We start from the raw sequence: 27,955 nt of genomic DNA on the forward strand, positions 1-27,955 counted from the left end.
TTAGATCTCCACCCTCAAACCTAAAGAACACAATGTCAACAGGATCTCTCTTTTCCTCTACACTCTACAGGGAAATGTTCGCTTTATCTCCATGTCTCTAAGATCACATTTGTATACATTTTACCCTCCATAGCAAAGCATCCTTTGTATACTCATATACTCTCATGCGGTCTGTAAAGCACTTTTTATAACCCTTAGTGCAGTGGTGCTGTAGAAAAATATAACTAAATATTTAATTTGCACTACTTAAAATTACAAGCTCCGGTTAACACAAGACCTAATGAAGTGATGGGGAGTGCCCTCATGAATGAGAGGGATATGAACGGACATTAAATGGCTAGGAAGAACAGCTTTTGGGGGCACCACAGGAGCCCTGGCTGTAAGTAGGTAAAAATGAGCGTGGTATTTACTGACATGATAAATACCAATACAGAAGGATGAGGTAATTACTGATGTGCAGAAAATAACACTTATTCCAAGTTTTCCTCTGAACTAGTAAGCAATTGCCCATGGAATCGGTGTTTCCTACACCAAATTCTGCAGCACTGGAACTTACCACGTATTTCCCCACATTAGATTTCAGAAGGTTTTGCCTACTAAAATTTATCAGAAGAAAATTGTGCAGGTGTGGGGTTCACTACAAATCTCCAAATTCTAATATCCGCACAAACAGGGGATTGCACAAGGACTGGAAATTATCATCACATTTGCAACCAGGCCCGAGAGGCAAGAAGCCCATTAGCATAGAAAAGTAGAATGCCAGAAAGTAAGAGTTGTGTAGGTTACACAAAATGGATACATAACAAAGCTGAAAGACTGTCTTCAGGTTCCTGCGATAATATACAACTCCTGGTGTATGATGCTAAAACTATAAACTACTACATGAATTCATAGTACTGGAGAAAGGGCAGACTGGGTCTAAGGGCCTGATATAGAGGGCGACGGACGGAGTAAAGGCAGTCGTGGAGGCAAAGGACATTATGTCCATCAAACTTTGAGTTTACCGCTAGCCCTCCACTGAACTCTATTGGTTTGTATGAACCGCCATCTCTGTGGTTTATACAAAGCCATTTAAAAGGTTGGTGTGTATCCGTCATTGATGCCAAACACCAAACTTTTAAAAGTTTTCACTTTTCCAAAAATAAATTCCCAAAGATAGAAGTTTGTTTTTGGAAAAGTAAAACTAACAGCCCCAACATCATGTGAGTTTTCGTCCATGGTGTAGTGGGGAAATGTAATTTTTTCATATTTACTGTCCCTCACTGCCAGAATGTACCTGACCGTGACCGACATTAAAAAAAAGCCATCCAACAGCTTGATCTAATTAGGCCGAACCGTTAGATGGCTTACTGCCGATAGGACGTACATCTTTGGGCCATCAGAGGAAGGTTTATGGGAGCACAGTACATTTTACTCCATCGGGGTAAGTCCGCTCGACTTAAAACTGCGTGGGCGGACCAAAGGTTTGGTAGACAGGGAACTCCGTCATTGCTGCTACGGAGTACCCTGTCCACCAAACTCTAAATCAGCCGAAAGCACAGAGTTTTAATGTAAGCCAGCAAACAATCACGTTAGCTTGACCTGACGGTTCTTACCTACAAATTCTTTGCATATTTTATGCATTCAAACCCGAATAACCAGAGTTGTACCTATATAATGCATTACACTTGCCAGACTAGTTACTGTTAAGGCGGCTTCTAATATTTTCTTCTTAATTAACTAAAGTGAAGGGTACTGTAGAGTTTCAAGCGACTGAGCGAGGAGATAGCATTCCAAACTCAGCACAACATAGGGTAACAATGAAACGATGGTTCATTGGTTCTTTCGAAGATGTGTACACTTGCAGACTAAGAAAAGCAGAACACCTTATGCTACTGGAAAGTACCACGCCTCGATTTTACGTACAAAGTTGCTAACTTTTTTTAGCCTAGTCTCATCAGCCTTATGTTTTTCAAAAACGTTATATATAAAAAGAATGAAAACAGCTTTCAGTCAACCCTTTTCATCCAATGGTCTATTCAAGCATCATTCGCAATATTCCTCCAGTCACTAAAGCATGCATCATGAGGCACAGGATCAGGCCGCTTCAGCTGCATGCACTCTTGCACTGCAAGTGGTAGTATTTTTCCTCACCACGTGTACTACCGCCTGAAAAAGGAAAGCACTTGAGTACCCGGTCTGGTATGCTTGGGGTGCTGGGCCACTCCTACATTTGTACACTTTTATCCATCTTTTTGGCACAAGGCATATGTTTGCACACAAAAACAAGAGTCCATTGCATTATTTGCAAAACCAATTGGCTTGGCCAATGCTTGTTATGGATGTTTCTTTGTATCCTCCATTTGAGTATTCGACGCAAGGAAGCATGAACTCAGAGGGAGACGGTTACAAAAAGACTTCAGTATCAGCAAATTCCTGATTCTGTCAAAAACTATAATAAACGATGAGAGTACAAACATGTGAGAAAAGAACAAGGTTCTTTATCCAGTAACACATTCTGAAGAGCTGCCAGATGACCTGCATGATGTAACTGCGTTCATAATTAAATATTGCATCAGGAAGGGAACAAGGGCTGAAACTGGGAATACACAAATGCAAACGAGCAGAGAGATTACAAAGAGCATTAGTACATACAACTTGGACTTGTCCATCTTCTGAGATTTGGTGGATCTGGAGCTGCTGGGCATTGGCCAAGGCGTAGGCCAGAGCTTGCGGCTGCGTCTGCTGCAGTTCACCGGAGCTTGATACTGTGCATTGAACTCCCTCTGCAAGACAAGAGCACAAACCCTGCATGATTCACACGTTAAAGGCCAGACTGGTGGTCATTGTGGAGTAAAGCCAGGCCAAGCCTCTGTGATAAGGTTCAAATACTTTCTCTAAGTTCAGGCAGTTCAAACAGACAAGTTTCACTAAGGCCCGCGCATTTCCACTGGTGCTCTGCAGAATGCACAATACACACACACGGGACACACTAGGGTTAATTCACGAATTTTCTTTCCGAGGTTGAACACAGCTGAGCAAATGACAATTTCTGAGTGAAAATTTGATTTTGCAATTCACTGAACATGAAATTGCACTCACAAGTCTTATCATTCATGCATTATATTACAATATGGAGTACCATTAAGTGAGTAGATGTGCACCCATGGGATGGAAGAGGGAGTTACAGTCTGAGATGCCCTGCAATGTTTGTGAACATCCACAAACCTGTTTGTGGAGATTCAAAAACTTCTCTTCGGCCACTGCCTTTTGGAAACGGTCAGAAATTTACTCTTGGGAAGGGCACTAGTATATCGGTTTCCAGAATGGGAATGGACACAGAACATCCCAATACTGGGCGGAGTATAGCAGAATTGCTTAATTTGCCATTTAAGCCCCTCTATGAGCAACACTTGGCATTGAAGATCCATATGGTAATGTAAATGTGAGGTCTTAAGCAATGCTTCAAGATTTGTTCTACTTACTTTAAGGGTGAAGAATTAAAAAAAACTCTACAGAGCTGCAATATTTAAGCTGGGCACTATGGTACTATCTGCTACATTTAGAGTTCTCCCCTTACAAGGGCCTCTGCAGCTTCAGTAATAGGCATTTCTGTCCCTGTGCAAGTAAATAGGGGCCACAAATTAACAAACACGCTCTCCTTTCCTTAGGGCTGGAAAGAGGTTTAATGTTCCCGTTATCCAGTAACAAAATGGCACACACCTATATTACCAGGCTCGGGACATTTAACACCCATTCCTCCTGGGGGGCCTGACCTGCCCGATATTCTGCGCTCTGACTACCATCCCACCCAAGAAGGTATCTCTTGGGTGGTTTAAGCCCTAACCCTCTTTGCCCCCATGACACAAGGATTCAGTATGCAAGAGCAACCTATCAGGTGTCATTGGTGAGCACAAGCAATACACAGGAAGTGATCCTACCAGAGAATGTTCTCACTTCATTTGCCATCAGAGAACCCTGGAACGAGCAGGGCCCTTTGCTGTCCAGCCTAGCTACTCGCCCTCTCATCAGGTGATTCTAAACAGCGCCTCTACTTCAAGTATCGGTTAAGACCAAGGAACATTCTGTCCAAACTCTTTAGTCTTAGTAGCCTGAATGGGTCTACTGCTTAAAGCAGGTTCAATATTCACCTGTGAGCCGTCTATCTTTCAAGTACGTTCATGGCCACAGGTACCTTGAGTTGGGGAGGCAGATCATAGCCATCTACAAAGGTTATTAGAACAGGAGTGCTTCCCGTCTTATTTTTTGTGCCCTATAAAAGTCTAATGGCAACTCTTTAGAAAGGCTCTTTCACTCAAATATACAGTAACGCGGTGCTCCGTTGCCCTAGGAGCCCATTCAGAGTACTGTACTCCTAGAATTCTTTAAATGTGTGCAGTAGATAGGACGTCCTTGCATTTTGCAGAGCACATAACTATACAAAAAGTTCTCCCTTTATATTCTAGCTATAGATCTTTGAATCTATAGCTTTGTGATTTCTGATATAAGATAATCAACCACAAGTGGTGGTGATTGAACTTCAGGGAGCTGCACAAGTCCTGGTCAACTATCCGGGAGAGTGTCTAAACATTTTAAATTACATTACCAATAGGATTTAAGGTACCGGTATTTTTCGATAGAATAATGTGGGGTTCCATTTTTGTCACAACTTTGGAACACTTTAACCAATGGCATTACTTTTGGTTGTATCAGTAGTAATAAATATGTATTTTTACTTAATCCTTGTAGGAATATTTAAGTTTTTTATTTCTTAACTCTATTGTTTTGTTGTATTGTTACAAAGAGTCATCTTATGTTCTTCCTCCTCAGGCCTAGCTACCAAATGTGAGCCAAAGCACAATTCAGGAAACCTCTCACACAGGAGATGGCAGCTTCAACACAAACCCTTAACATTTCTTTATGGTCTCTTCCAAATCACTAATGGGTTTAAGCTGGAGAGTCTGACTGACGACCGGGGACCTAATGGCCTCACAGAAACTGACAATGCTTTTATTCTACCTCTCTTGACAGTTTACACTCTATCTCTGCCACATACTTACATCATAGAAGGATAGATTATGAATCTATTATACATGACCCTTCTCAATTATGGTAACCTGCTGAACTAGGGTTGACTCTACACTGCGTAAGTAAAGGCACAGCCAGGTGCAGTAAAGGCTACTTAGGTTAGCATTGTTCTCTTCATTGCAGTCCTTTGTTCATTAACGTCAATGCTCCTCTTTCACGAACGATCAAACGTCCTTATTCTGTGGCTGTCCGCAGCACAAGCAGAGCGCCATTTTTAGAAGGCGCCCCCTTAGTGCTGCATTCTAGTACACTCACTTTGTTCCACTCCTGGAGAGCCCCCGCTGGAGTCCCTCTATTCCAGCGCACTCCCTGCATCATTTCCGGCACCTGGTGGGCTGGGGGCAGGTACTTATACCTACTCCATCCAGGTGCCGGCCTAAAAACACTTCTTCAAATAAACCCTCTCAGGGTTCGCGCGGCGGGGCAAAGGTGGGGGTTTAGAAGGCCACCTCGAGGGACATGCAGACTGTTAAAATTTGGATCCTGCTCAAGGGGCAAAACGTATATTTGTACACAGCTGTTCTAAGTGTGGGGCTCCCGACTCAGCGACCTCCTGCAACGGAACCCAAAAATCCTCATCTCTACCTAACAAGAAACAAGATAGTTGAACATCAAGTTGCATGTAAGGCCACACAACCCCCTCCCACTCACCCCAACCCCCGGCCACCACAGACAACAGCACATCCACCACCACTCCTGGGAGGCCCAAGAAAGGGCCCATCACCAATTATCCTCCACACCCGCCTTCCCCTGCTCAGGCGCTACACCAACACCAGCGACAGTCAATGGTTAGCAAACGGTTTTGTGAAAGGCTTCAAGATACCTTACACAAGCCCCTTGTTAAGTAAGGACTGAGAGAACCTGAAGTCTGCATGGAAGCGTTCCTCAGTAGTCCAAGGGAAGATTGAGAAGGAACTAGTGTTAGGGAAGGTAGCAGTCCCATTCCAGTTCCCCCCGCTGGAGAATTTTGTGGTTTCACCCCTGGGTGTGGTCCCTAAAAAAGAAAGCAGGAACATTCAGGCTTATCTACCACTTATCATATTCTGAGGGCAATTTGGTAAACCACTGGTTGGGCAGCAGGCTGTGTTCTGTCCCGTACAACTCCTCTGATGTGGCAGCAGACATAAGGAGAGCAGGAAGAGGGGCATGGCTGTCAAAGGTGGACATAGAAGCCGCCTTCCGCCTGTCCATGGACAGCCACCATCTTTTAGCTTTCAAGTGGGCAGACCAGTTTTACTATGATATGTGCATGCCAATGGGTTGCTCTGTGTCTTGCGCCTACTTTGAGGCTTTCAGCTCTTTCCTGCAATGGGCCCTCCAGCGGCCACACGAGGAGAGCAGGGTCACACAATATCTAGACGACTTCCTGTTCATTGGGGAGGAGGAGACACAGGATTGTGTAGCCGCACTGGAAAAGTTTCAGTCCCTGACTGACCAGCTAGGGGTCCCTTTAGCATGAGCTACGACCGAAGGTCCAGCACAGGTCTTGACATTCCTGGGCATAGATGCATAGAACTATACACTTTGAATGGCATGTCCAGACTCCTGTTAGAACAGGTGAAGGCCTTGCTTCAGGACATCCAGGCAGCACTGGCCAAAGACAAGGCAACCCTGGGAACCATTCAGAGCTTACTGGGAAAACAAAACTTTGCGGCTGGGGCCATAATGGGGAGTGTGTAGTGTGCACAGAAATGAATGTATCTATAAGGACCCCTGCTACTAATATGTGTTCCCAGGGCAAATACAATTATTCAAAACAGTTCCCTAGGCAACATTTAATCTATATAGCATTACAAATCATAATTGCTACATACTGGTAGAGAAAGCTCAGTGTACACAACGTGATACATTATAAAAACTGTTTATTCATACAAAACAATATAAAACCTACTTTTTTTCTCCTTGGATAGACACTGCCTGTGGTATTACATAGCAATAAAAACCACGAATTTCACAAACTTATTGTTCTCGCAATACATATAACAAAAAAATATTAAATGAAACGAATTTCCTATAAATATTATCCAAAAATACAATCCTATTCAAATGCTCTCAATAAATCCTACATTAATATGCAACCAATTAAATGTAAAGTAATCATCGTGTTACCAATGAATGTAAACTTGATTGTCAAAAATTGGTCAAATAAAATATCGGGTCTAAAGAAAACAGGGATATATTTGAGAGATACAATCTCGTGGCTTTAATCAATGGTACAGGATCCATCTATCCAAGGAAAAAAAAACATAGTTTTTATGTTGTTTTGTATGAATAAACAGTTTTCATAATGTATCATGTTGTGTACATTGAGCTTTCTCTACCAGCATGTAGCAATTATGGTTTTTGATGCTATATAGAATAAATGTTGCCTAAGGAACTGTTTTGAACAACTGTGTGCACAGAAATGGCCTAATTCCTCTGAAATTTCATTTATGGCCAGAGACACTGTCTGCATAAAGGGTTTTCTTCTGGTCTGACAACATGGCAGTGGTGCAGGCCATCAATTCGCAAACTGCCTACTGCCCATTGGTACTTTGTTTGCTGAGGGAGCTTGTGAGGTAGTGCCTGCGCAACAATGTTGAATTCCAAGCGTGACACATTGAGGGGGTAAAAAATGTGGCAGCTGATGCTCTCTTTCGTTATCAGTGGCTCCATTTCTGGGAGGCTTGACCGGGAGCGAGAGCAGAGATGACACCTTTCTCTCCACAACTTTGGCACCTATTACACTGGGACAACGCCTAATGAAATTAGGTGAGCTATCGCTTTCCCCTGGGACATGGAGGCGGTACAAGAACTGCGTTTCTGCATTCTGCAAGGTGTCAGGGGCCTGGAGCAGTAACACTTGAGAGTAATGTTCAGCACTTTGTTTTATGGGCTAGGGACCAGAACAAGAGCCACTCGTGGGTCTCGGGGCATCTAGAAGCAGTTAACCACTATGCAAAGCTGGGAGGCCACCAGGGCATTCCCCATAAGGGTGGCACTTAAAGGCTGGGCCAGAGGGGAGGAAAGGACACCAGATGGCAGGTAACCCATTGAGTGCTACATTCTACAGGGGATGATAGATTGTGTTCACAGGGCCACATATTCTGACCATGAGGCCATGCTATTTGCAGCATCATTCAGTTTGGCATTCTTTGGGGCCTTCTGAGTTAGCGAGTTGGTAGCCAACTCAAGGAAAGGTTAAACAAATGACTTACTATGCGTGCAAGGAGGTGCCTTAAAAATAACGTTGCTAAGGTCCAAAACCAAGCTGAAAGGCCATGGGAAATCCACAGTACTGTACCCTCTGGGCATCAAAACCTACTGCCCTGTTGCACTGGTCACAGCTTACATCGCGGTATGCCCAGCGGTTGGGGTTACCTACTAGTGCAAGAGGACCACTCCCCCCATCCTCCCTCTTCACCAGATACCAGTTTGGGAAGGTGATTGAGTCCTGTTTAGAATTGTCAGGGAACACGGGCAACGTTATTCCATGCATTCCTTCCAGATAGGGGCAGCCACCACAGCCTACAAGGTGGGGCTCCCCTCTGATGGCATCAAGGAGTTGGGCCGGTGGGACTCAGACTGCTGTAGGCGCTATATTCGACCATGATGGGTCAAGTGGGCCTAGCAGGAGGGCAGGGCAACAAAACATCAATCATGTAAATATTGAACAAATGTGTGAAAAAATGATGTGCTGTTTCTTTTCTATGTATGCTTTTCATTTAGCATTAAGGTTTGGTGTTTATTGAAACCTGCATTGCGCAATTTCCAGGTGCCGATGTTTATTGTGTGGTACAACAAATGAAATTTGTGCGCACGAAATGCACATTTCTTTATTTCACTAGGGTTCAATATGTGGGAAATGAGACACTCATTCATCACTAGGGTGGCGCAATGGGCAAAGACCAGGACCTGTTAGCACGGTTTCACCCTCATGCGGATAGCATGGTTGGGTTTCCCCAGCATGCATTGGCCAGTTTAATCAGAAAGCTGCAGCAGGAACTAGCAGGGGGCGGGTCCTCACCTCACATTTTAGTAATCCACTTCGGTGGCAATTACCTCACCTCCCTTGGGCGCTGCGCGCTAATCAATGAAATGATGTCTACCATCAGCTATATCAGAAAATTCATGGGACACTGTTTGTTATGTTGGTCCATAATCTCGCACAGGGTATGGCATGGAGTCAGGTCTGGGGAGGCCTTAGAACATTCCAGAAGAAGGGTAAATAGCGCCATGCGCAAGTTCACCAAGTAGAGGGGCATTGGCTTCATAAGACATTACCTAATTGACGAAAACACCAAGGGGTACTTTGATTAGGACGGGGTACCCCTGTCAGAGGCTGGTATGGACTTGTTCCTCTTGGACCTACGGGGGCACTGGGTTGCAGGTAATTAGGGAGACTGCTGTGGTAGGGGGAGCCCAGGAGGTGACAGTGGCCACATCTAAGGAGTTGGTGGAGTTACAGGGCGATCCGGGGTTAGCTTCGTACAGAAGGGTACCATCTCAGGGAGCACAGCAGGGGTGCTCTATGCCAAACCCGAGGAGTCCATACAGCAGGACCCTTGGTTGCAAGCGAAGGTACCCAGTTAGTCCCTCTGGCGGTTGCAAGCCTGAGCAGCCGGGGGCTTGCCTGGTGATGCTCCGCCCCTAAATAGGAGTGCATAATAATCCTGGACCGGTGGTCCCCGGTATTTAAGGGAGAAAAACTCCCAAAATAAAATGTTAGCACCAATTGAGTTGACCCACTGTGCTGTTTGGCTCATCAGGTGAGTGGGCAGCTTAGGTTACTCATCGCTGCCTGCCCTTGGATCACCTGTAGATTAACCCACCACTCTGGCACAATTCATTTATTAAATAAACCTGCAGAAAACTGGTTTTCCACCAAACCATTTGTTGTGTGATTTATTTAATTCTGTGTATTCTAAGTTGCATCCATCACCCCCTCCCATCGAGTCTATCCCTGCAATTCATCACTTCGCTCCTGCCCCGCAGACATTTTTGTTTTGTTTTTTGCAATTTTATATAGCGCAAACTCCACCTGAAGGTATTGGAGCGCTTTGCATGAGCACCAGTTACATTACACAAGGACACATTCATCATTGGTAGGCACGGGGAGATTAAGTGCTTTGCCCAGAATCGCAGGCTGTTGAGCCGACGCCGAGACTGGAACCAGTTCCCCAGTGCCAAAGTGGGCAGCTCTGTCCCTTACGCCACATCCTCTCCCCCGATGTTAATTTCGTGAAACCTTTTGCCCGAACACGTGCAGCCTTCCTTTAGTCACTGCGATATTAACCCAGCTACTGTGACAAACACTTAACTCCGGCCTCAAGTAACAGAGGGGGATAATGCTTCCCATCAGTGACGTTCACGTGGCGTACAGCCACACTTCCGGTGGCGTCTCACTAACGCAAGCACGAGCCCTGTTCTAAGAAAGCCCTGGGAGTGCATTTATAATGGGGGCCGTTTCCTGCGCGGGGGTGACCCCCTGCCAGACCCGCACTCCGAACCGAGGCAGACAAAGAGGCCTGTGCTTGCGACATGCCAGCTGTTACTTCAACACATGTGAACAAAAAACACAACGCCTTATTTAGGGGGTTAAACCGTAGGTTGGTGCAAGATGCAAAAATGTTAAGCTCATTTGAAGGCCAGGAAGGAAGGTGGGGAGGAACGGAGGAAGCGGAGGGGGCGGCAAGCGTTCCAAAAGGCACCTCTCGCGGGAGACAAAAAATGCTTATAAAAACACGTGGGTCTTGGGGAGTCAGGGCACAGGCGCGGCAGAAAAGGAAGCTTTTGTTAACAACACATCTTCTCTGTGCGAAGCTTAACCCCGTGCGTTTCGTTCTCTCTTCTCTAACAGCCCACCTTTTAGGTGTCTGCCCAGGAATGAGCAACGTTTATCTATTTTTAAAGATTCACAGGGGGGGGGGGGGGGGGGGGGGATAAGCAGAAAGATTACCAGCAGCACCCAGTCTGAAAGGAGCGCGTGCCACCAATTTCACACTTTCGCGAGCTCCCTGGCCCAGTGTAAGATATTGATTCCTTAGGGAGTCGCAGCACTGGGTTGCGGTGAGAGCTTCTTTTCAAGGGTTGTATCTTGTACTGCAGACAGGAAATCTAATTCACTGCAGCCCTGCAAACCCATGTCCTCCCTCTAAAGATGGAGGCTGTGCATGGCAACACACGGATGAACCAAAGGCGTGGAAACCATGACCCGGACCCTATTCCAAGAAAGAAAGAAAAGTGTGCCTATGCATCTAGTTTGATAGTAAAAGACCTCCCTCGTTGAGGTGCAAAAGCCCCCTCTCGCCCCTGGGCACCAGGGTCACGACACCTGCTGGTTTCTTACAATAACTGATGCGCCGAGATATACAAAAGTACAGAGGTAAAAACAGTATGGTGCACAGATGTCCACGTGTCAAGCCAGCACGGGGCGAGGGCGACCACAGCCGTAGAGAGGAGTCCTCAGGTCAAAGATTTCTTCAAGAGTTTGGGTTTGAAGAGTTCCCTAAACCTGGGGTTTCGGTTTTTAGTTTGTTTTTGCATTAGCCAACTGGCTTTTGTACATCCATAATGTACAACATAGACACAATGATTAGAAGAAAAAGTTGAAAAAAATGACAAGAGAGGGCTGCAGAAGAAAAAAGAAATGGCATATGAATAAAAAGAGAAAAAAAGAATTTAAAAAAAACATGGGATTACATCAGTACAGGAAGTTATTTTTTCACTTTTGGGGCTTCTCTCCACTGGATGATAGACCTCTCAGGAAATGTGATAATCCTGTACATTTCGATTCGTTTTTGATCTCCTGCAGGGTCAATGTTCGACAAGTACAATGTAGATTATGATTCATGATGAATATTACGGTGGCATAAATGACAAAATACACATACACAACCTACAGAAAGTATATGGCAATAGAAAAAAAAATGTACGGATGATAAAAGTCGAAAAGTAATTAGAAACGTGGTGCTCCGGACAACCCAAAACACACTGCACTCTGAGGTCTTTGGTATGGGCTTCACCAAAATTGGGGGTGCACTCATTTAAGACTCAAAAGGGTTGGAGCACACAAAACAATGGATTCTAAAGTAATCGTAGACAATTGGTAAGGGATTCATGCTAGGCTTGAAGTAAAAGTCCCCAAAATAATGTTTCTATTTCTCAAGCATTGTATCAGATACACAGTTGTTATTATGAACAGGAGAGTCCTTGAAGGATGCCAGGCAGCTGACACGTGCTTCATCCTTTAGGACTTTCTCGAGGCTGACAAACTTTGTAAGTTATAGGACAGGCATTCTGAACGTCCAAGAGGTGACTAATTGCTTATGTTATGTAACTTGCATTCTGTATCTTCAGGATCAAGTGGTGATGGGAAGTGACTGGATACGGAAAAAAAAGGATGTGCTCGATGTCAAGTAAGTGGGCCTGCGTCTGAAGAGCTCCAAGGTAAGAGGCAACAGTGAAGACGCTATGGAAATCAGGCTGTGATAACACGTCGATAATACAGGAGCCACCGTGAATCAGAAACACACTATTTTTGTGTGTATGAGATTTACAATTCATATTCAGGTCTTTCTTGTTTTTCATTCCTTTTTGTTTAGATATACTGGCATTTTGTCGAAGATGGCAGCTGCTTTTGTTACATCCGCATACTGACTGGACAGCAGCAAGGCTGCTCTATGCTGTTTTCCTTTGAAGTCACCTGTTTCAGTCTTCCGGGATACATTGCCCTCAGATATTTTCATTAGTGACAAAACAACAGAATGTGCGCCATGAATTCAACCTGTTGATCACCGTACAAGCAAATATTGAACAGATTATTTTTATCGTGGTCTAATTAGCAGGCAACGCTTTGAAGCTTCCTGTATTCCCTTGTGGTCAAATTGTTCATTATTACTGGGAAATCAATTTCCACTTTGATCCAGGGCAAAGTTTTGATTGCTTTCAGTTTTCGTTTCTTTCCCTTCTGTTTTACATGTGACTTGGGGAGATATGTTCTTAACAGCTAGATAGGGATATCGGTTAGCTCTCTTAAGTCCAGCTCAGTAAGTTCTTGAGGAATTATCAGGATCCGATTTTGGCATTTTTGACCAGCAACAGACAATTAAGTTGTCTCCCCTTATGAGGAATCTCTCTTTATGGCATAATGCACTCCCACCTTTCCGGCTCTCTCTAAGTTATAATGGCTCTAAGCCACATTCTACCTTCAGTGGAACTGATGGAATGGTGGCGGGATGAATTGGGCCGTCCTACCACCATTCCATCAGTTCCACAGCTCAGAATTTTCTTCTGTGCTATATTCACTGGCTAGAACAGTTCCTGAGAATGCAGAGTTGGGCTCTGTAAATTGTTATGGCACCATACTTGGCTTGGTAGACATTTTAAAAATGCTTGAGCATACCATTGTTATATCTCTTTGCAAATCTCAGTATTCCATTTGCAGCTGACTCCGCTGTCCTTGTAGATCTAAGGATGAGGTATTTTGGTCAAATCCTCAGTTAGGAGTTCAAAAGATTCCGCAGTTTCAGACCAAGCATCCCAGATAAATAAACGGTCACTGTTTCTGCCAGTTGAAAAGGGCATTGTCGGATCAGATGCAGGCAATCTGATCGAAGGTTATCACTAGAGAGGTAGACTGGAGCCTACTTTAGCAAAAAGCCTGCATTCATGGCTCAGAAGGCCTTGTGGATAACAGGGTAAACAGAGTTTGATCCCAGCGTCCACTGGGACCCACACAGTCTTTTGTCAAACTTTCAGAACTTCAGACATTATATGGCAGCCTGATTGTGGAGACTGAACTTCAATTCTTTGGTGGCCTGTACACATCACATTGCAACAGTCTAGATGCTGCTTGACAAACTACCCGGTTTACTTCAATCTGAAGAAAGATTTGCATGAGAGAAAGAATTTCAGAAAGCACAGAACTCAGTGTTGGTGCCACGGACTACAGCTTTGATTTGTGGGATGAATGAGAGGTTTGAGTCAATAATAATTTCAATGTATTTGACTTTCTGCGAGGGAGGCAGAGTTGGTCTTAGGGGAACATTTAAGAGGAAAAGCAGAATCGAGTTTTCCTCTCAGAACTAGTATTTCTGTTTTATTTCCAATGTTGGGTATCAACAAGGCTGTCTATAAAATACAGATAGTAGTTTTATATTCAATCGCATATGTCTTCAAAGGGCAGTAATTCATTAATTCATCAAGAGTCTTTCACACTAGAATGTAGAAAGGGACCTTGCCTACCTCTTACCTCCGCAGCCTAAGAAATCACATACTGAGAAGAAGTTTTCAGGAAGAATAAAACAGATTTCCCTTATGAATTCCTATTCGTGTTTAAACTTAATCCTTGAAGATTTCTTACATATAACAGTGACAGGTATGTTCAGTTGGTGAAGATAGGAAAATTTAAAAGACGGTGTGTGCATGTGGAGAGTGCGGATAAGTCCTGCATAATGAGAGCAACCCGGGCAGCTGTAGCTTTAAGATATGAACTATACTTTGGTAACACTATGTCAAAATCAGCAACACCCTTTCATCTGGTCTAGGCTGCTGAGTGATAACCTAAAGCCAAAGAAAAAATGTTTTTGTTCAACTCGAGCGAGAGCTGTCCTTTACTGCTAAACTCAACACAGTGGTCAAGGGTGCAAATGACAACCTGAACATGCCAACAAAAGTTCTTCCGACACTTTAATCAAATTCCCACTACGTCTTTGACTTTCTAAAGATTTCCCTATTGCTATGTCCAGATCCTTCAACAACACAGCTCCAGAAAAAAAACAGAGGAAACACATTAAAATCCATCTCATGCTTCCTGGGCTAACAGAGGATAAAATTAAAAGCTATAAGGGACCTTATATACTCTGGTACGCTTCTATCTCAAAAAAGCATTGGCAAAGCCAATAGGTCTTGTCTATGTGAGATTTATTGGCTCGGCTACATTTTTTAGCTATGTTGAATATGGCTGAAAGTAATGTAAAAAAGCTATATGACACAGCCAATGCTGTCCACGTTATAACACTTTTAAAAAAAATGGCAGTTATGCTTCACTGAAGCTTGCACTGCTGCATAAGATGGCTAAAAACATCGAAAATGTCAATAGATTTTACACAGGTGAGACCTATTGGCTTTTCAAAACTTGATATGGAATGCCATATGGTAAGTTATAAGTATTTATATAGTGTTTAAAAAGGCTGAAGTGCTACTGTTATAGAATGGAGAATTCCCTTGCCAAGGAATTAGTGTGTCCAGATTCTGAAGCATGTTGGCACAATTGCAGACGGAATACAAAATTAATGTGTAACTAAACATGAACATGTGCTTTAGCTTAAACATCTTAGGCTAAAGTCGGGTGCTGAGATTGCTTCAAAAGTAAAGAAATAGACAATTCTTTACTTTTGAAGGAATCTCGGCACCCGACTTTAGCTTAAGATGTTTAAGCTAAAGCACGGGTGCCGCCATTACTACAGAGCAGTAATAAACAGAGACAAGGATTGGCATAGCCAATAGGTCTCGCTTTTGGGACCTTATAAGTATTTAGTTATGCAACTGTTGCATGGCTAAACACTTATAAGGTCCCAAAGGCGAGACCTATTGGCTATGCCAATGCTTGTTTGTTTTTGCTTTCGTTTGAGCTACTATGTGTTTGCTGTGTGATCTTAGATCATACAGTAGGTTGTGGATTATGTGTCATGTTTGTGAAATAAATAGTCCTGTTTAAAATCTTGTGGCTTCAGAAGCATATAATTGCATTGTTGTTACTTTGTTTCCCCATCCAGCATATGATTTTACTCTTGTCTCCCCTCCCTTATAACCTATTTCCCATTTTCTGGTTCTACAGCACCACAAGGCGATTCGAATGGCAATAACGCAATTCAAATATCATCACTACACTACATACAAAAAACAAAAGTAAAAAACATTGTCATTTCTAACGCCAAGAGCTCTAGCTTTCAAATATGTGAGACCTATTGCTTTGCAAATGCTTGTTTTACTTTGTTTCTGAAAAAGCAGTTTCACAAATTAAATGGACTCACCAAAAAAGAGGAATTTTGCAAAAAAAGTGCAAATGTTTTGTGAAGTTGAAGAACGAGGTACACTTTTGAGATGGCTATGTATAAAATAAAATTTAAAAAGGGCACATGCATGCTCCATGGAGAAAGTACGCTGTATTCCTCTTTCCAATAAGCGCTCTCACTTTGAAGTAAGCCCAAAGCAAAATAAACACCAGGCTCCCAGGAAAAGGCAGCTTGACATTTGACCTTGGTCTTTGAATATCCAGCAAATGTGACGAGATAAGAACAAGATTTAAAGGCCTGTTTATTACAGAAAATAAGTTTATGGAAGAATACTGTAAACACGGCTTTAGCATGGGGAGGTACGAACTCAAGCAGCACAGCCGAAATCAAATAAAGGCAATAAATGGAGAGTCAGAAAACGTGAGTTACAAACCACAAAGACACTAGCAAGCCACGGGCAGAATGCACTCCTAGGTCAACTTTCTGAAAGTCCCCAAGATGTGTTTCACATAGCCAGACAGCTGCACTGTCTGGCAGGCTGTGAAGTAAGAAGTAGCATCATCCAACTGCATGTCCACTAGAAAACTGTGCTCCAGAAGTAAATACCAGGGAGGAATATTGTCACAGCCTTTTAATGACAATCTAGATCATACTGGATCTGACCTTTCTGGAACAATCTACCCACCATTTGTTCTGGAAAAATCTATCTACCGTCTGTTCGGTAATAGCATGACAAATGTCTTGTTAGGACAGTCCATATTGGCTATTACGGATTGCAGGGCACTGTATAGAGAACTGGGAAGGGCACTAAAACTATAACTGGATAGAGAATAATTATATTGCACAAGATCTGATTTGGGTCACTGCACATGGGTAACACTTGCACTACTCTCCAAGTTGTGCATCATTGTGCCTATGCCCCCCCACTCCTCAGCCAATGCATCAGCCATGAGCAGTTTAGGACAGAAAAATGGAGGTAGAGTCAGAAGGGAACAATTCTGAGGGGCCTAATGTTGCTGTGTGTCCACGGCAGGACTGAAGAGAACCAGCGAGGGGCTCACACCAGTAGGACGGTATTACAGTCCCCAGGATTGTGACTTGACAGAGGAGTGATAGGCCACACAGGCATGAATAACAAACATGCAGTGTGCGCTAAGCATATTTTAAACCCACTTTTCCACCAAGAAGGATTCCCTTGAGACCCAGACCTGTGTGGCTCAGCAACAGCAACAGAGAGTCAATGAGCCTCAGGTTCCGCCAGGCCACAAATCTAACCTCCTGCCTATATCAATGCAACTGCAGAACAATCCAAAAAGAAACAAGGTGATAGTCCAGGTCTCCCTGTATCCAGGAAAGATCTCAGGCTTTAACAATAAAGAGATTTTCCTCTTTAACTTTCAATTAGAGCCAGAGATATTAGAGCCTGCCGCCATTCTTGTTTATACTCATTGAACTATCATTTGAGAGTGTCTATCCGAAATTAATTTTTATTTTGCTTTTACCAGACTCAACCTTCACGCCACCTCCCACAAGCCAAATCTTTTCTGCTCTACCCTTAAAGTCTACCCTCAAGGACTTGGATGGAGTCTGCTGAAATGTGGAGCGCTCCAGCTCCGCGGAGACTCCAAATGTCATCAACTAAACAAAATAAATCTCTTCCCGGGTGCCTTTGACCTCTTGGTTGAGGAATGGTTCAGAAACATCCCAGCAGAATGTGAACACGTATGGGCATAATTCATATGTCTTAACCTATTTCTTTTTATGGCACAAGCAGCTCCCTTTCTTCAGCCCATCTGGGAAGCTGTGTTCCATAATCTGAATGTTTCATGGCGCAGACCCACGCCGCACAACATAATATATGCGCACGTACAAAGCGCTGAAAGGGGCAATTAATTACCAGTTTCACACTACCACCCCAGCCCGGTACTACCACTGACCCATCACATCCCCCGTAGATCCTCTCTGACGTATGTACAGTCCTGCAGGCCATGTGGCTGGAATTAGGGGCTGCACACTTCCCCTCCACTAGCCTCACATTCCGGCATAAAGGAGGCCGCTCCACGTTTTACGACTGCGCCTCAAAGGTCACTAGCTGCGCAGACGTCACGCCGAGGCAGATCCCCTAAGTCAGACAAAATCAAGTCTGGAAGACGGCAGATCCTTCTGTTCAGGAATTCAGCAGGAAAATGCTTCACAGTTGCTATCAGGCGGAGCGGAAGCCTGGTCTCCGAAGAAACACCCAAACCACTTCATTATTGCAAACTGAGAGGCTGGCAGGCGAGGTGTGGCTACTCCCTGTGACCGGCTTGAGAAATACATGCCAGACACCTAGTGTGGAGACAGTTTTTCGCACATGTGATATGCTTTAGTCACCTTAGCAAGCAAAGGACAACAGGGGGATGGGCACTCTGTAGCAACCTTGGACATAACATCAGTGGGGACATTATCCCGTCGCAGCATTGCACGATAGCAGTGTAAACACAGCAAAGAGCAGCTATTCTTACATACAACCTGATGCAAGACCAGGGGCGTAGGAGACACTAAAATTCTGGGGGGGACAGGGACAACCTTGTGCACTTTCCAGTGACCCTATACAAATCACCGTCCGTTAAACAAATACAATTGCATACTTTCGAAGTGAAATATTGAGAAAAGCAGGCATGTAGTCACAGTTTGCATGTATGCTTTATTGTTATTTACATTCATATAGTAATGAGACCAAATGTTTAAAAAAACCATATATATGAATCTTGCATCTTAATGCACAAAGCAAACAAAGGCCGCTGACTTAGGGTGGGGGCGTCGTGTTTGCAAGTGCATTAGGGTTTGAAAAGTACCTGCTGCTGCATTCCTGGTCTCCAGCAATTTTCAGGCAACAATAAAAATGTGAAGATAACTTTGGTGATTAATTTTCTTTTTTTGAGAGAGATCGAAGGCTTGTCTAGTGAAAGTTTTAATTCAAAAGGTCAGTGAGTTACTGCTTTTGTCTGAGATATTCTTTTGGTATTTGAAGTTTATAAGTTAAAATCCTAACATTGAACAGTGAGCTATTAACCGTCATCAAAGAGCTGCATAAAAACTTCAATGTATAGATTAGAACGTTATGATTTTCCCCCAGTCTTTCCCTATCCTAATGTTGGAAAATGGGTTCATTAGGATAGAAATCAATTCTGATTATTGAAGAGAACCCCCCAACCATGGTGTTATGTTTTACATTCTGAGTTTGTGTTTCTCTAGTGTTGCAAAGCCGCCCTGGGCACTCCCCAACTTTTTGCTGACTGGTACTGGTGGTACCTGACTGACTGACCCTGGCCTCTGCCTAAACAGCCAGTGCTATTCTGAAAGAGGCACTTAAAAATACAGTGAAAACACCTACATACACTAGGGTGCACTATGGGTTAGGGTACCCCTATTATTGGCATGACCTCTCCTATAAGGCCCTAGTACATAATAGGTCAGGGGGATTAGAACTACTTTTAAGTCCCTAGAATATAATAAGGCATGGCAGTTTAGAGGCCAGCAGCCCTTTCTGCGCTTGCATGTGTGCACTGCTGAAGCCTGAGGTCAGTTTAAAAGTAGCCCTGTGTTATAGGGCTGCTTTTAAAATGCAAATTGTGCCCAAACTCGACTTTTGGGTTTGGGGAACTTACAAATTGATCAACTACAATGTTGGGGCAAAATTAAGTGGAAAAATGTTTTCCACTTAACTATGGCTGTATCATATTTGCCACATAATACATCATCTGCTGCATAATCTAACGATTTCCTCCAAAACAATTTTGTAGCTCAAACGGATCCCAAATTACTAAAAGAAATGTGACTTGTGTTGCTGTGAAGTTTAGGGCCCTTTGCAAAGGTTAGTAAAGAAAACAATTCCTAAGAAAACAATTGGTCCCAGACACTCCTAATGACACTCAAATTAATACCTGTAGGAGAGTGTAGTATGCAATCAATTCATACAACCGAAAATGTATAATGTAAAGGCACATTCAACAGGGAAATCTCATAGATAAGAGGCCAACCAAAGTCAATTAAATTGCAAACATCAATTTATTTCCCGCTGAATCATATTCATAAAATGCAAACTTAGGGGCTGACTACGATGGCAGGCGGACTTCAGTACCACCGCCATCGAATCAGGGAATGGGACCGCTGGCCTTCAAGGTTTAGGCCCCACGATAGGCATTACAATGCGACTGCCACTACGGTGTTCGCAGTGCCTATCTTTTACATTGCAGCAGGTGCTGCTGGCTGCATCATCCGCCGCAAAGTAAAAAAAAAAGGAACATGTTAAATATATTGGTGCCTGCCACATGGTGCAGTGATATGTTGTGGGACATCATAGATGCCCCCCAGGACCCATGTCTGGGGGCCAGGGGTAAAAGGGCCTGCTACGGGCCCCCAATGTCCCTTTCGCCAGCATTTCCATGGCAGGTGAACCGCCATTGATAAGCTGGCGGGTAAGGGACATCGTAATCCCTGCTGCGGTGCATGGTAGGCACCACCAGCACTGTAGGAACCACAAGCCCCTCCACCACACCGGCGGGGTCAAGAAGCCCGTCGGATGCGTGGTGGTTGGTTTTTCCGACCGCCAGGTAACCACCCGCCATTGTAATATGGCGGGCTGTGATGCAGTCACCAATGGCGGTGGGACCGCCACTGACAGGGTGACGTGGCGGTCCCACTGCCATTATAATCACCCCCTAAGTTTGGTGTGCATGCAAATCCTACATTGCCAACCCCTGGCAAGTTGCACTGCTAGTGCTGGAAAAAGGCCAGTGGAGGTACCAATGGGTGAGGTGGACTGGCCTCAAGGGTCTTGTGAACTCAGTGACAGATTCACTGTCGATCTAGGATGTGCTTCTTCATATGCCTGCCTGTAAGACTGGAAGTGAACTGCAGTATGGATTGTGGTGGACAGGTCCACCTGCGGGTGCTAAGACACCTGGGCTTCTAAGGTCTATCGGGCCTTCTAAGGTGTAGCATCGGAATAAGCTCTGTCAGGAGTGTGGTTTGGTGAACTGGTCATGAAGGTCTGAACATGGTTCTCCAGTTCCAAATTCAGCAGCTCTGGCCAGAGTGCCACATTCTCTCCCACACTGAACACCATACTGCCCCACTGAGAGAAACTCGCACTGCCTTCAGCACAACTCAATTGTGCTGTGACTAAATTCAAATTAGACAACAGTAAAATGCTGCCTGAAAAAAATGAATAACACCCTGGAAAAAGCAAACACTCATAGGGAATGCATGAATAAGCAAAGCATGTGAACTGTAATCAGAAAAAAACATGGTTACCTTAACGGTTTTAAACTCATTATTCAGAAATCAGTTCGTGATTTTGCCTGAAAAGTTCAAGACATGGCTACAGGACCAGGAAGGGACGCCTTTCAATGTCCATTGCTTATATCCTTTCAAAATGTATGCAGTTTGGTTTAAAAAAGACCACATCCCCAAACACAGAGCCGCATTTTATAAGCTAAAATAATTAAAAAGTTGAAAACGATCATATTAAACGTTTCCACTCTACCCATCAACCAGGTATTGCAGTCCCTTTAGGAATGGCGCACTTACCCACCCTGGGAAAACAATGTTGTTCAAAGAAAGAAGATAAAAAGAAAGTAGCGCTTTCACTGGCAAACTCTGTAAAGTGGCGCTAATGTGTGTGGGTGTAAATAACAGTCTGGCCTGTCTGCTGACCACTCTGTATTGCTTTATTTGTTATGTTACGGTTATTTATTGTGCGCACAGATACTCCAGCCAAGGAGCGTCCTGGCGCAGAGACAAGGTAGCACGTAACATACCACAGGCTAAAAACAGACACTAAAGAGAACTAAAACAGGAAGGTTTTTATAGCCTTCCGAAAGGTCAAAAGGTCCTCCAACATGCGAATCTCGACAGGCAGGGAGTTCCATGCTGACGCAGCCATAACCCTGAACGAGCGGCCTCCCATGCGGCTAAGCCTGAATCTGGGAACCACCGCAAGGGCCAGACCCTGAGAGCGAAGGCTGCGGGCAGGAACATAGAACGATAGACAACTCGACAAGATCTCCGGGCCTGTACCTCGCAAGATTTTAAAAGCAAGACACAATACCTTAAAGAGGATGCGCTTCCTAACCGGAAGCCAGTGTAGGGAGCGGAGGACACCTGTCACCGAGCAGAATCTGGGCAGGCCCACGATCGCCCTTGCCGCAGCATTCTGAACCCGTTGTAAACGGGCTAGTTCAGACTGATTGGCCCCAGCCAGGAGAGAACTGGCGTAATCCAGGCGAGAGATGATAGTAGCCTGGATCACCAGTTGCCTGGTCGGGGCGTCAAAGAACTTGAGAACAGGTCTCAAGCCCCTCAGAAGACCGAAACAACAGGCCGCAGTTTTTTTAGTGTGGCCGACAAAGGAGAGGCCCGCATCCAGCCATACCCCCAGATTTTTCACTTCCGATACCGGGATCGGAGTAGGTCCCAACTCTGAGGGCCACCATTGGTCGCCCCACAGCTCCACTCCCTTCCCGACGACCATCACCTCTGTTTTAGTGGCGTTAAGCTGAAGGCAATTGCCTGTCAGCCAACTAGCCACCGCCTTCAGTCCGGACTGAAACCTGGGGGCCTCAATCTCCGCATCCCCACTGAGAGTAACCGCCAGCTGAGTGTCGTCAGCATTTAGGTATTTAACTATTTTTTCTCTCCATTCCGAGGTTTTTCTTTTCAATAGAAAACGGTCAGAAAATGAGGACATTTACAGCCAAAGTGTTCAGCCTTTTTTGGATCAATTTCACAGGGGAACAAATAAAGAAAAGGAGAGGCAAGAGAGAGTACCTTAAGAGCTGCCTCTTGAAATCAGCACGTAAGCAGGAGCGAGACAGAAACAGAAAGAGATGGAGGAATAAAGAGAGGAGGGCAGCCGCCAGAGGCAGATCAGGAGTAGTGGACACGGTGCTTGCCATGAAGGAAAAGAGACAGCGTTTATTTTTTCTCCCTTCTCTGCCCTTCCCAGAACGGCTGAGCCTTCCTGCAGCATAACTAAAGGCAGAGGGAGGGTGGCCTCTGACTAAGTGCAGGGCCATTAGGTAGCGCTTTCGCGTGCTAATGGCCCTGCGATAACAGAAGGGAGAGGGGAAATTCCTTTGTCCCCTCGTCCCCCCCACCCTTGTCCCCCGTGTCCCCCCCACTCCAAAATCTGGGGGGGATATATCCCCCGCGTCCCCCACACTTCCTACGCCCATGTGCAAGACAATCATTCAGCTGCAGCAGGGATCCAGCCTAGTGGCAACTTCAAATACATCAGGTAATGTGCAGGATACTGGAGATATATGTTCTTCCTGATCATTTGGAGTCGTCCCCCCTTCCAAAAAAGCGCCTTGCTTTAAATTGTGGGATCATATTACGCGACTGATGCACAGCACACTTTGATAGAGGCTGTAGGACTTCCCTGATCAGACTGCCAGTAAGATTTCGGATACTCTTGCAGGAATTACTATTCTAACAATGGATGTTATTTTGGAGGGGGGTGGAGAGTGAATCTGGCCTCTGAAATAGAGGAGCACTGCACTGAGGTCAGCACAATAAACACAGATGACAGGCCTGTTGGTGTAGGAAGACACATGCACAGACTAGAAGGAAGGGGGCACGCGCAGAAGTCTTTTTCCCAACTAAAGTGGACTATAAAAAGGTGGATTTTGTATCCTTACCTGCATGCAAGGGGGAGGGGGATGACTTATCTGGGACTTTGGATTATTCACTAATATGCGGTGTACTCAAACAGCGCTCCAGGGTTTTCCCCCCTAGCGAGGTTGGCGTTCCAGTCTGATAAGTTGTAGCTGGTGGAGTCATGGGGAGTGCACGCCCACACTCATGTTGCCAACTTTCAGTGTGATGTGGGATACACTTATCACATTACCCGCTTTGTCAATGCTCTTCCTCCAGTCCAAGAAACATAGCCAAGCGATGAACGGAGCATGCATGTGTCGGGCTTTGCAGACTGCCCCACAAACAAATGCATAGTGCAAGCATTCAACGCTAAGGTGACAACAGTAATCGGAGAGTCAAGCCAGGTGTTTGCCAAAACTTGAAGCACAGTTCTGTATGGGCAAAGTATTAGTGTTATGACATATGATGAGATCCCACAAGTCCTGTGAACAAAATGGTCGGAGGATTTGACTGATGGGGGTCTATGTCATAGCATGTTGGTGTTACAGCAGTTCACTCCGCTAACTCATGAAAAAGACAAACAAGTGCACATCTTTGGTATGGCAGGAGATGTGCTCCTTCTCCTTTTTAGGTCAAGCCTGGGCACCGCATGCACTGCTCTGCGAGGCATGCTGTATTTAGGTATGGACTTGAAGCTCCACCCACTCTCCGTCCATATTTTTGGCTTGGGTCATTGTCCTTGGTAAATGCTCGCTTCTGATCCGTTAATAGGCTTGTTAGTCCTTCCTTAGTAAAGTTTGGTCTTCAAGTTATAACCTCCCATGAGGACTGGCCCTTTTACGTCTGTTGTTACATGGTATGTGTTATTTACAGCCTGTGAGCACTATTTTCTTTAATGAATTTCTCCTACTACAGGCACAACATACTTCCCCGCAAGAGTGCACGCTTTGCTTGCAACACTCGCGGGACGCTGCTTTCACAGTGCCAGACGATTCTTGTTTTTTTATGTTCATCGCGCCATGCGCACTTTTACTTTCCAAGCAGCCCGGGACAATGGCAGCCGCTTCTTGTTATAGTCTTGCTGTGTGTGTCTCTCTTTTTCTCTTGTGCTCTATGTCATTATATTACTGTTTTCCTCTCTGTCTGTCTCGCTCTCCTTATTTCACTGTTAAATTACCACTCATTTTCTCTATCTCATTCTCTCAATTTGCACTCTCTGTCTTCCTCTTTCTGCATTTAATGAAGGAATTAATGGTCAATGGAAATACTCGGCATAGAACTCGGAATAATGAAACTTTTTATCAATCACAAAATATAGAATATCACTCTTCTTTAAGGCATTCTTTTACAATCTGTCCAAAGCATAGTCTCTGTGAGCTCAAACTGCAGAGGGTACCTCTGGTGAGTTTTGCACACTATTCCCTTGCACGGTGGCGCACCTTTCACATAAGTACACATTGATGCTTGCATCCAGCACAAGGCCTGTGGAAGGGATCACCATTAAAATGGTCCATAATCCCCGAGGAGCGCACCGGCCCATCAGATACCGCTGCAAATCACCTATCATCAAATACAAAAGGAACTTTTATTGAATAAATTATGCCGGCTGCTTGAAAAAAGCTGTCCTCATTGGCACTACTTAGGGGCAGTTTCTGAGCTCTGGAGCAGTTATAACAAGCCTTTGCAATGCAATAGGTCTCACATTTGCAAGAGTTTGATCTATTGGCATAGTAAATGACAATGCCTTTTATTTATGTGTGTTGAAAAGCTGCAAGAGGTGCATTAGCACGCCCTTTATACTTATAGTCCTTGCTTACGAAAAGCAAAGCTGGCAGTAAAAGAGGCTTAGTTACTGCTAGCATTGCTTCTAGTAAGCAACCACTGTAAGTACACAGTGCGTGTTTACGCACCGCTTGCAGGTTTTAAAATAGGCATTGTATTTGGTGTTTACAATGCCAATAGCTCAAACGCTTGCGAATGCAAGACCTATTGCATTGCAAATGCTTCTTAAGATTGGCTCCTTGTTATTGATGTTACCAACGCCATTGGAAATTATCATCTTTGCTTTTATTGTTCAGGAAATGACACATATAGCCATTATAAGTCATATGTATAATGTTTTTCATATAAAGGCAAAAGACTGTCTCTGTGGAATGACTATTGCATTTCAAACTGTTGAAGTCATCAATAAAGTTTGTTAAAAAAAAAAGATTGGCTCCTTGTTGAGTTATTGGGCTGACAAGGTCATTGGGTTGCATCTGCGCTCTTAGAGTGGTACAAAAACCAGAGAAGACTGAGTGCATTGCTAACAGCCCAAAATTTAAAGTGTCACTTTCTACTGAAGAAGGACAAATATCCTGAATCTCGTGTCTAGAGAAACACAGCAATGGCTGCACCAACAATTGTGAATATTAAAGACTTTCAATTGAAGTGAGTGTTATCATGCGCTGTATTCGCCACAATACATCTGGGCGAATTGTGTGCTGCTATGAAAGGCAGCGTGCCCCCTCCCTCCTTTTGGGAGCACATCTCCGTGTTTAGACCCCAAGTCATGAAACAACACTCACAAGAGAGAAGACAAGGCGGAGCAGAGCACTACCCACTTACCAACAGAAGCAACCTCGAAACTTGCTCCTTACATATCCTCCTGAAGGAAACAACCGCTGGGAGGAAAGAGTCTTAGAGGTTGGGCCTGGAGTGCCGAAGATAACAATAATCTTCCTCCTGCCGCAGATAACAATAATCTTCCTCCCTGTCTCTCTGAATCTTGGTAAGGGACGCACACCCATCAGACCTATAGGGATTATAGTACTTCAATTGCTATATAGAATTCCTGTGTTTTCAGAACCAGGTGCATCTTCGGAGCTATAATCCATGGAAATGATTACAGAACTGCAACTCCTTTCTGAATGGTTTACAAAAACAATCTAAAGCTCTGAATAACGTTCAGGATTTATTCTGACATTAAATGTGAAGTCTAACTTAGGCCAAGGATAGTTTGTCCTTGAATTAGAGGTCTGGAAGTGTGTTGCCATTTGTTAGGAGAACAGACTCAGGCCAAGTTGTGGAACATGACTACACATTGTGTTTTTGTAGGCTCTGACGGCCATCACTATATCAGAACTGCTCATAAAGACTGGCGTTTAGTAAAAGACAGGACATTAACCAATGAGCAACTAAGGTGATTGATGCCTCTAGGTAAGCTCCAGTAGCAAACCACAACCACTTATTGTTGCACTGGGATGTGGTGGTCTATTCTTGAAGGCCTTTGGGATAGCCAGATTGCTTGAGGAGAGGCCTAGATTAGCAAAGGCTAAAACTGCCTTGTGATGCTAGGCCTCGAGAGGTGAGCAGCCACTGGAGGAGACTGCTCCTCCTACAGGTGTTATCTCATGGAGCTCCTACAAGCTGATGGAGAATCTGTCCCTGTAAAGCACCTCCCTGTGCAATGATTGGTGCCACCATGACCTTACGGAGAGAGAATTATTTCAACCTCCTAGTTCAGTGCTGACTTGGATCCCGGAACAAGGTGTCTACAAACAATATATTTCTCCTGGCCAATATTCAAATACTTTCTTGAACTTTGATTATCAAACCGATTGGTACAAGTCCTGATATACAAGCAAGAGAGTGACAGCTTCACTTTCACAGGAGTCACTAGCACTCCATGTGTTTGGCTGTGAGATTACCGCCAGGAAGGTGGAAGAAGGCCCTTCAGTAATGTGCCGCACTGAAGTGTACCTTAACATTTTCTTTCCAGAAACCCACTGTTTCCTGACAGAGTGGCACTCAAGTTGATGTGACATTTTACCACCCTTCTTCCTTAGCCTATTTAATATTTTTGGGGGTAGTTTGAAGTCTCTTTGAGAACCTCTGATATTAGTGCTCCATGTTGCTACCTAAAATTGCTTTAAGTAGACCGCCCCTATTTAATTAATGAAAGGGTATTATTTTCTTTGGTCCTTGTGAGATTTTGTTTGACAGTAGCATGGAAAGGGCACATGCGCCCTAGATGGCTGTTTCCATGGCTGGACATACAGATCATGCTTCTGCAAGCTGCCTGTAACACTTCATACAAGGCTCACAGCCATAGCTTTATGGCACAGGATGTCTGAGCTGAGGATGAGGAGCAGAGGAAAAACAGTTGAATATGAGAGAAGCATCTTCCAGTCCACATCAATCAACATAGAAAAACTGGCAAGGGTGCACATCTGTAGAATGATGGATGCATGGCGGACTCACATGCT

The 27,955-nt window shown here is 44.4% G+C and overlaps 1 protein-coding gene across 4 annotated transcripts in view; it reads right to left on the reverse strand.

Moving 5' to 3' along the window:
* BANP (BTG3 associated nuclear protein) overlaps positions 1 to 27,955 on the reverse strand; it is a 973,724-nt gene that overhangs the window by 470,285 nt on the left and 475,484 nt on the right. For all 4 annotated transcript variants that reach the window (XM_085637629.1, XM_085637628.1, XM_085637630.1 and 1 more), the window contains one exon: positions 2,635 to 2,765. In XM_085637629.1, coding sequence (XP_085493755.1) covers positions 2,635 to 2,765 — 131 coding nt within the window. The remainder of the gene's footprint in view (positions 1 to 2,634; positions 2,766 to 27,955) is intronic.

Source organism: Triturus cristatus, chromosome 12, assembly GCF_964204655.1.
Source record: "Triturus cristatus chromosome 12, aTriCri1.1, whole genome shotgun sequence".
Lineage (NCBI taxonomy): Eukaryota > Metazoa > Chordata > Amphibia > Caudata > Salamandridae > Triturus > Triturus cristatus.